Source organism: Oncorhynchus keta, chromosome 15 (genome assembly GCF_023373465.1).
Source record: "Oncorhynchus keta strain PuntledgeMale-10-30-2019 chromosome 15, Oket_V2, whole genome shotgun sequence".
In the NCBI taxonomy this organism is placed as follows: domain Eukaryota; kingdom Metazoa; phylum Chordata; class Actinopteri; order Salmoniformes; family Salmonidae; genus Oncorhynchus; species Oncorhynchus keta.
Window position 1 is genome coordinate 35,096,012 of NC_068435.1, and position 10,653 is coordinate 35,106,664.

At 41.8% G+C, this 10,653-nt stretch overlaps 1 protein-coding gene across 1 annotated transcript in view; it reads left to right on the top strand.

Annotated features, from left to right (window-relative positions):
* LOC118394835 (matrix metalloproteinase-16-like) overlaps positions 1–8,682 on the top strand; it is a 48,606-nt gene extending 39,924 nt beyond the window's left edge. The window contains exons 9-11 of the mRNA XM_052463930.1: positions 5,389–5,539; positions 6,641–6,756; positions 6,989–8,682. Of these exons, the coding sequence (XP_052319890.1) occupies positions 5,389–5,539; positions 6,641–6,756; positions 6,989–7,356 (635 nt within the window). The 3' untranslated portion in view covers positions 7,357–8,682. The remainder of the gene's footprint in view (positions 1–5,388; positions 5,540–6,640; positions 6,757–6,988) is intronic.
* The last annotated feature ends 1,971 nt before the right edge of the window (positions 8,683–10,653 follow it).

The following is a 10,653-nucleotide window of genomic DNA, read 5'->3' on the forward strand; positions in this document are numbered from 1 at the left end:
CCTGCGTTCACAATAAAACAACACGTCAGTAGCCCCTTATTGTCCTGCGTTCACAATAAAACAACACGTCAGTAGCCCCTTATTGTCCTGCGTTCACAATAAAACAACACTTCAGTAGCCCCTTATTGTACTGCGTTCACAATAAAACAACACGTCAGTAGCCCCTTATTGTCCTGCATTCACAATAAAACAACACTTCAGTAGCCCCTTATTGTCCTGCGTTCACAATAAAACAACACTTCAGTAGCCCCTTATTGTACTGCGTTCACAATAAAACAACACTTCAGTAGCCCCTTATTGTACTGCGTTCACAATAAAACAACACTTCAGTAGCCCCTTATTGTACTGCGTTCACAATAAAACAACACTTCAGTAGCCCCTTATTGTACTGCGTTCACAATAAAACAACACTTCAGTAGCCCCTTATTGTACTGCGTTCACAATAAAACAACACTTCAGTAGCCCCTTATTGTACTGCGTTCACAATAAAACAACACGTCAGTAGCCCCTTATTGTCCTGCATTCACAATAAAACAACACTTCAGTAGCCCCTTATTGTCCTGCGTTCACAATAAAACAACACGTCAGTAGCCCCTTATTGTCCTGCGTTCACAATAAAACAACACTTCAGTAGCCCCTTATTGTACTGCGTTCACAATAAAACAACACTTCAGTAGCCCCTTATTGTTCTGCGTTCACAATAAAACAACACGTCAGTAGCCCCTTATTGTCCTGCGTTCACAATAAAACAACACGTCAGTAGCCCCTTATTGTCCTGCGTTCACAATAAAACAACACTTCAGTAGCCCCTTATTGTACTGCGTTCACAATAAAACAACACGTCAGTAGCCCCTTATTGTCCTGCATTCACAATAAAACAACACTTCAGTAGCCCCTTATTGTCCTGCGTTCACAATAAAACAACACTTCAGTAGCCCCTTATTGTACTGCGTTCACAATAAAACAACACTTCAGTAGCCCCTTATTGTACTGCGTTCACAATAAAACAACACTTCAGTAGCCCCTTATTGTACTGCGTTCACAATAAAACAACACTTCAGTAGCCCCTTATTGTCCTGCGTTCACAATAAAACAACACTTCAGTAGCCCCTTATTGTACTGCGTTCACAATAAAACAACACTTCAGTAGCCCCTTATTGTACTGCGTTCACAATAAAACAACACGTCAGTAGCCCCTTATTGTCCTGCATTCACAATAAAACAACACTTCAGTAGCCCCTTATTGTCCTGCGTTCACAATAAAACAACACGTCAGTAGCCCCTTATTGTCCTGCATTCACAATAAAACAACACTTCAGTAGCCACTTATTGTACTGCATTCACAATAAAACAACACTTCAGTAGCCCCTTATTGTCCTGCATTCACAGTAAAACAACACGTCAGTAGCCCCTTATTGTCCTGCATTCACAATAAAACAACACTTCAGTAGCCCCTTATTGTCCTGCATTCACAGTAAAACAACACTTCAGTAGCCCCTTATTGTCCTGCGTTCACAGTAAAACAACACTTCAGTAGCCCCTTATTGTCCTGCATTCACAGTAAAACAACACTTCAGTAGCCCCTTATTGTCCTGCGTTCACAGTAAAACAACACGTCAGTAGCCCCTTATTGTACTGCATTCACAATAAAACAACACTTCAGTAGCCCCTTATTGTCCTGCGTTCACAATAAAACAACACTTCAGTAGCCCCTTATTGTACTGCGTTCACAATAAAACAACACGTCAGTAGCCCCTTATTGTCCTGCATTCACAATAAAACAACACTTCAGTAGCCCCTTATTGTACTGCATTCACAATAAAACAACACGTCAGTAGCCCCTTATTGTCCTGCATTCACAATAAAACAACACGTCAGTAGCCCCTTATTGTCCTGCGTTCACAATAAAACAACACTTCAGTAGCCCCTTATTGTACTGCGTTCACAATAAAACAACACTTCAGTAGCCCCTTATTGTACTGCGTTCACAATAAAACAACACTTCAGTAGCCCCTTATTGTACTGCGTTCACAATAAAACAACACTTCAGTAGCCCCTTATTGTACTGCGTTCACAATAAAACAACACTTCAGTAGCCCCTTATTGTACTGCGTTCACAATAAAACAACACTTCAGTAGCCCCTTATTGTACTGCGTTCACAATAAAACAACACGTCAGTAGCCCCTTATTGTCCTGCATTCACAATAAAACAACACTTCAGTAGCCCCTTATTGTCCTGCGTTCACAATAAAACAACACGTCAGTAGCCCCTTATTGTCCTGCGTTCACAATAAAACAACACTTCAGTAGCCCCTTATTGTACTGCATTCACAATAAAACAACACTTCAGTAGCCCCTTATTGTCCTGCATTCACAGTAAAACAACACGTCAGTAGCCCCTTATTGTCCTGCATTCACAATAAAACAACACTTCAGTAGCCCCTTATTGTCCTGCATTCACAGTAAAACAACACTTCAGTAGCCCCTTATTGTCCTGCGTTCACAGTAAAACAACACTTCAGTAGCCCCTTATTGTCCTGCATTCACAGTAAAACAACACTTCAGTAGCCCCTTATTGTCCTGCGTTCACAGTAAAACAACACGTCAGTAGCCCCTTATTGTACTGCGTTCACAATAAAACAACACTTCAGTAGCCCCTTATTGTCCTGCGTTCACAATAAAACAACACGTCAGTAGCCCCTTATTGTCCTGCGTTCACAATAAAACAACACGTCAGTAGCCCCTTATTGTCCTGCGTTCACAATAAAACAACACTTCAGTAGCCCCTTATTGTACTGCGTTCACAATAAAACAACACGTCAGTAGCCCCTTATTGTACTGCGTTCACAATAAAACAACACTTCAGTAGCCCCTTATTGTACTGCGTTCACAATAAAACAACACGTCAGTAGCCCCTTATTGTCCTGCATTCACAATAAAACAACACTTCAGTAGCCCCTTATTGTCCTGCGTTCACAATAAAACAACACGTCAGTAGCCCCTTATTGTCCTGCATTCACAATAAAACAACACTTCAGTAGCCCCTTATTGTACTGCATTCACAATAAAACAACACTTCAGTAGCCCCTTATTGTCCTGCATTCACAGTAAAACAACACGTCAGTAGCCCCTTATTGTCCTGCATTCAAAATAAAACAACACTTCAGTAGCCCCTTATTGTCCTGCATTCACAGTAAAACAACACTTCAGTAGCCCCTTATTGTCCTGCGTTCACAGTAAAACAACACTTCAGTAGCCCCTTATTGTCCTGCGTTCACAGTAAAACAACACTTCAGTAGCCCCTTATTGTCCTGCATTCACAGTAAAACAACACTTCAGTAGCCCCTTATTGTCCTACGTTCACAGTAAAACAACACTTCAGTAGCCCCTTATTGTCCTGCATTCACAATAAAACAACACTTCAGTAGCCCCTTATTGTCCTGCATTCACAGTAAAACATCACGTCAGTAGCCCCTTATTGTCCTGCATTCACAATAAAACAACACGTCAGTAGCCCCTTATTGTCCTGCATTCACAATAAAACAACACGTCAGTAGCCCCTTATTGTCCTGCGTTCACAGTAAAACAACACGTCAGTAGCCCCTTATTGTACTGCGTTCACAATAAAACAACACGTCAGTAGCCCCTTATTGTACTGCGTTCACAGTAAAACAACACGTCAGTAGCCCCTTATTGTACTGCGTTCACAATAAAACAACACGTCAGTAGCCCCTTATTGTACTGCGTTCACAGTAAAACAACACGTCAGTAGCCCCTTATTGTACTGCGTTCACAATAAAACAACACGTCAGTAGCCCCTTATTGTACTGCGTTCACAATAAAACAACACTTCAGCAGCCCCTTATTGTACTGCGTTCACAATAAAACAACACGTCAGTAGCCCCTTATTGTACTGCGTTCACAATAAAACAACACTTCAGTAGCCCCTTATTGTACTGCGTTCACAATAAAACAACACGTCAGTAGCCCCTTATTGTACTGCGTTCACAATAAAACAACACTTCAGTAGCCCCTTATTGTACTGCGTTCACAATAAAACAACACGTCAGTAGCCCCTTATTGTACTGCGTTCACAATAAAACAACACTTCAGTAGCCCCTTATTGTACTCATTATAATTACACTCGTTTTCAAAAGCTCTTAAATAAACTCACAACACTATAGTAGCTCTTTACCTCTTCCTGAACTATGCAAATAAGTCACTGGTGTAATGCAGTGTCCCCCCCCTTCATGTCTATGTGGCTGTTTATAGAACCGATGATGCCAGGGCATGTAGCCTGTAGCCTGTAGCTTTGCTTTAGCTAATGGATTGGATAAATGTTTATTACTAGGCCTATTTGGTCGTCCTTTTCTCATGTTAATCCTAACATTTCACGAAGCTATGCACAGTGTCTGCTGGCTGGCGGCAATAATGTAATTACTTGTTCGGTAATTAAAGTAGGAGATTCAAACATTGCAGATTGTAAAATTAATTTTCGATGCAGCAGCATACTAATCAGCTCCCAATTGATTTTTTTTTTTGAATATACAGAGGTCCTGTGTAGCCTACCTGAACCTCCATGACATGAGCTCTCACTCTTTCTCCCAGCTTGGATAGAAAGTTGTTGTGCGTAAAACCAATCTATTAAATGCCACATTTATTGACTGTCCAGTATCTAGACGACCTGTCCCCAGAGCTTCCTATACAGTTCCTCTCTTTCCGTAACGTGTTGAGGCCAGCAAATAAGAAGAATGAGAGGTTTATTTAAAGATGTTACAGAACTACTGTATTTAAAGCACCACTCCCTTCTGCCCAGTTTCCTTGATGTTGCTACGGCAATCAAGCTTCTTCTTTTTTTAACCACCCCTGTAACTGTCGCTTCTGCGGAGAGATCATTTTCTGAACAAAAACTCTCGGTCTGATACGCTCCACTCATTGCACTAGCGGCGTCGTAGCCTGGACCATGGCCCTTGTTCACTGATATCCCATTTCTTTCAATCAGTTTATTTTTTTCAAGGCACGTTCCTGAAGCTCAAGAAACAAACACTTAACTTCCTAGTACGTATTGAAATGAAAAAAAGTTTTTTTATATATATATATTTTTAATAACTTTTTGGAGGGTTTCTGTAAAAATGATTAAATAGGTAAATAAAATAGACATCGAGGACTTGCGGATGGGCCTCCAGAGGTGTGGGCCTTACGCCTTGCGGGGGTGCCCGGTACGCCAGTGTAATAAGCCCTCGTTATTGGAATCAATTAAAAGTTACAATACTGCTCACAGTGTTACATAGCAACAGTGTAAAACATCATGTTTGGACTCAGGCTCTGTTTGTGATTACTGGATAATTATGACCACTGATCCATTTGTATCTATTTTTTATTTTTAGGGAACCGCTTCTGGGTGGTCAAGGACACTACTCTGCAGCCCACCTACCCTCAGGATATCTCTCTGTTTGGGAGCGGGATGCCCACCCAGAGTATAGAGACCGCCGTGTGGTGGGAGGATGTGGCCAAGACATACTTCTTCAAGGGAGACAGGTCTGTTTTACCTTTTCCTTTCTCCATGACACCACATTGGTTTGGTTCATAGTGACGATAGATTGTAGCTGATGATAGAATTGACTGACAGGCATTGATGACAATGGGGCCTGCATGTTATGGAGGCTTTGAGACAGTCTGTGCGTTACACTAGATTTGTTAGATTGTGAATTAGGTTATACCTTATATTGTATTAGTTTTTATCAATGACAATGATACAGGCTAGCTGATATAGAATTGACTGATATTGGCACAAATGTTTTTATTATATTATTATAATTTATTTATTTTTACCTTTATTTAACTAGGCAAGTCAGTTAAGAACAAATTCTTATTTTCAATGACGGCCTAGGAACAGTGGGTTAACTACCTGTTCAGGGGCAGAACGACAGATTTGTACCTTGTCAGCTCGGGGATTTGAAACTTGCAACCTTTCGGTTACTAGTCCAACTCTCTAAACACTAGGCTACCCTGCCGCCCCATGTTGAGGGACTTGTCTCGTAAGGAGACCATCTATGTATGTGGACTATAAGAGAATAAGATGCTATACTTAGTACATGGTGTTTACCAATATGACTCAGATATTTTGTGAAGCTGTCATGATAGATTAAATCATATGAAGGCGCTGACCCGGGTGCGAGAGCAGATCAAATTATTTGTCATGGTGCTGTCATCATGCCGCAGCACCCTGTTCACTAGGAGGTTTTGTTTTTAAGACCACAACATCATCCCTCTGTGTATGACAGCGTAACGTTATCCTGAGCCTTAAAATGTGTGTGTGCGTGTAGAAGATCATGAGATTATAATGCTGGTGTGTGAGTGTGTGAGTGTGCAAGGAAATGCAAACTTGTAGTGTATTTGGGTTTTCAAAAAAGCTTCTAAAGTTTGGAATTTCCACTTTGAAATGTCCGACTTAAGTTGCCCTAACAATTTTTTTTTATCAACCCCTATAAAAACGTCATTAATTATAATCCACATAATAATTCTAATGAACTATTGCTGCAGGATGATTTCCCTCCTTTAGCAAACTGGCTCAAATGAAGATCCTACATCTGCATTTCTGGATATTGACCGCACTGTTTCCTTCCTACCCGGCTTTAGATACTGGAGGTACAACGAAGACATGAGGAACATGGACCCTGGTTACCCCAAACCCATCACGGTTTGGAAGGGCATCCCTGACTCCCCTCAGGGGGCGTTTGTGGACAAGGCCAACGGTAGGCCATCCCATTCCTCCCTCTATATCATCCTCTATCTCTGCATCGCATCTCTTTCTAATGACTCAAATTGGCCTCTTTGCACGATATAGCCTATTTATGCCTTGCTTCTCAGTACAGGACGTTTTTGATTGTGTTCTAAAACACATTTTAGGATCAACTTTTTTGGCACAAGTCATTTTATTAACTTGTATGAATGTTTAAATATTGAGTTTTGTCCTCCTGTGAACAGGATTCACCTACTTCTACAAGGGGAAGGAGTACTGGAAGTTCAACAACCAGCGGTTGCGTGTGGAGCCGGGCTACCCCCGCTCCATCCTGAGGGACTTCATGGGCTGCGACGGCCCGCCGGCCGACCCCGACTGGGACTGGAGCCCCCCGGAGGTGGAGGAGCGCCACTCCGACAGCAGCAACGGTGATGTGGACGTCGTCATCAAGCTGGACAGCACAGGGGGCACAGAGAATGCCGTGGCTATCGCCATCCCCTGCGTCCTGGCGCTGTGCATGATGGTCCTGCTCTACACCGTGTTCCAGTTCAGGAGGAAGAGCACGCAGAGACACATACTGTACTGCAAGCGCTCCATGCAGGAGTGGGTCTGAGCCAAACCTGAGAGGGGACTGGAACTGTAGGGGAGGTGTATGGAACTTCCACTAGGGACTGTGGGAAGAGCTATCAAACTCCTATTGCTCTCTAGTTGTTAAACTAACTCCCTCTGTGGATGGACTGTATATGCAGTACAGTAGAGGAGTCCTCCTAACATGTTCCAAACTGTGCTTTGCCCTCTTTGTGACATGCAAGGTGGAGCGAAGCGAGACGTCTTCATTCAAGACTATAATGGACTGTGGCTGCCAATTCCAACGAAGATGTGTCTGATTTAACTCTTGACTATCATTGGGTGCACTCAGTAGTTATTGGAGAAAAAGGAAAGCTGTGTGGGACCCATGTCTTTCTCTGTCTCTGCACGCCCCTAACAAGCCCTTACTATCTACAGTACAGTGGACCATTTAGTAATAGGCTACTACTTTTTATTTTCATGTCCTAGTAAAGTTGAAGTTGCCCAGACTCTGTGCTTTTTGATTTAATTATCTTTCAAATATTAGTACTTGTGAGGTGGACTGTCTGATACCCAAACCAAATATGACCTTTGACCTATCTTCCCTTCCTAGTGCGGATTACGACTCCGAGAGTCTTTGTTGGGATGTTTAATTCTAATCTATGGATCTAACATCATCATGACATGACATCACGCTTACGTTTTCTTTGGCCATGTCTTTTCCATATCTGCCCATGGCCATCCGTCTGGTCTGGTGTGCTCTCTGTCTGTCTGTGGTCTACGGGAAGCAGCAGCAGCTAGGAACAGAGCTGAGAACCGAATAAGACTGTTGTGGCAGTCTGTCTCTAACACAGGGGGCCAAAACCATCTCTGCAATATTTTGGAGACTGCCTTAATCATAGCTTACTTTTGTTATGTTTCTTTGTGTGTGTGTGTGTGTGTGTGTGTGTGTGTGTGTGTGTGTGTGTGTGTGTGTGTGTGTGTGTGTGTGTGTGTGTGTGTGTGTGTGTGTGTGTGTGTGTTAACATATCTACTGTATGTAGGCTCCACAAATCTGTATGTAGATAGTGGTAGTGGGGTTTACTGTGTCCATTTATTATTAACATCTTTTGCCATGTTGTTCTTCTGACTGGCAGTGACAGCAGTTGGTTTTTCATGTATTCTTTTACATGGTGTGATAAAAAAAAAGTGAAAGAAAAAAGTGGCAAAATCCTGGCTGTGATCTGAAGACATATACAGTAGGTACAGTCAATGTGAATAAAATATACAGTAGGTCCCAAGAAACATGTTACAGTATATTGTCTCTGAATTGCCCATGGTTGCCCTCCATGATATTAAAATCAATGTGGTTGTGTGATGTCACGTTCCTCTCGACGTGTGTGAGATGACTCAGTATGTGAGATTCCCGGTGAACTTGAAGAAACATATTTTTACATTTTTAGGGATTTGAGTTGTCCACATTTGTGGTAGGTACTTCTTTTTTTGTTTTTACTTAAAAATATTTGATAGAATCAGGATAATGAACTCCATATCAACAGCTATATCAATACCATACAGTGCCATGTGAAAGTCTACACACCCTTGTAAAAGTTTAACATTTCGTGTTAAAAAGAGGTTAAATTGGGATTTTTTTTGTGTACACAATCTACTCCACAGCGAAATAACATGGCAAAGAAATACACTTTTTGGCCTCAATGAAAAAAAGAAGGTTCGGGGCAAATCCAACACATCACAGAGTGAAAAAGTGTTTTTCCAAGTATTGTGGGGGCAATATCATGTTGGGTATGCATGTCATCGGCAAGAACTGGGGAGTTGGTCCAGATCCCAAAAATGTGAAAGGAACAAAGCCAATGTAAAAATGTTGAGGAAAATCTGCCTCAGTCCTCTGAAGACCTAACACTGCAATATAATTGTATTTTTCAGTGGGACAAATAAACACATTTTAGGGCGAAATACACTCCAGAATGGCTTTCGAAGACGTGTTTAGTATTCCTTAGTGGTCCAGTCTCAGTCCTGACTTAAATCTCCTTGAAAAACAGAGACACGGTTTGAATATTTCTACTAATCAATCATTTCGAACAAAATTCACTGAGTTTGAGCAATTTTGACAAAAACAATGGATATACAGAACATTAAGGACACCTGCTCTCTCCATGACATAGACTGACCAGGTGAATCCAGGTGAAAGCTATGATCCTTCATTGATGTCACTTGTTGAATTCCCTTCAATCAGTGTAGACGAAGGGGAGAAGACAGGTTAAATAATGATTTTTAAGCCTTGAGACAATTGAGACATGGATTGTGTATGTGTGCCATTCAGAGGATGAATGGTTAAGACAAAAGAGCCTTTGAACGGGGCATGGTAGCAGGTGCCAGGCGCACTGATTTGTGTCAAGAACTGCAACGCGGCTGGGTTTTACACACTCAAAAGTTTCCCATGTGTATCAAGAATTGTCCACCACCCAAAGGACATCGAGCCAATTTGACACAACTGTGGGAAGCTTTGGAGTGAACATGGGCCGTCATCCCTGTCGAATGCTTTCGACACCTTGTAGAGTCCATTCCCCGGTGAATTGGAAGCTGTCCTTAATGTTTTGTACACTCAGTGTATGTTGCCCTAAAAAAGAGATTCCCAAATATTTTTGCCCCACGACACCATTTTTATATCTGACAATTAAAAGCCAATGTAAACGCTTTTATTTGGGGCTATGGCAGTCAATTGAAAAACATTCTAACATTATTTCTGATTGTCACATCATTTTAATGTGGGGCTATGACAATCAATTGCAAATTAGTCAGACATAATTGACCTAATCTCGCCACCACTAATGAGATGGGTGTGCTTGATTCATGTTGCGTAGGAGGATCTTAAATTCAGGGGGCGTGGTCGACAGTGCACACCTCTCCTCATCTCTGCTGTCACTTCCAACCTCGATCGACATTTGGTTTTAATGCAGATGAGAGCACTGAAACCAGCTTCACACAGATATGATCTGGCGAAGGGTACCATGAGATTTATGGTGCTTTCAAGACAACTGTTCCCACGTTCAAAACATCTGGGAACTCGGAACTGGAAACTCAGAAATCTCATACTTCCGACCTCAGTGCTTTCAAAACAAAAAATATGATTTAAATTTAAGGCAGAAAAATGTGAAAACTGTGCTAGGGGTATGTAGACTTTCACTAGACACTGTATCGTAACCCTTAGAAATCATATCACAAAAGGGTTCTCATCAAGCCATTCATTTCTCATTGTTATTCATTTAATCTAGAGTCGATGTCCTTGTCCCCGTAGAAATCGAATGTCGCACTTCCGCATCTGCGCTGAAAGGTAACAGAGCTA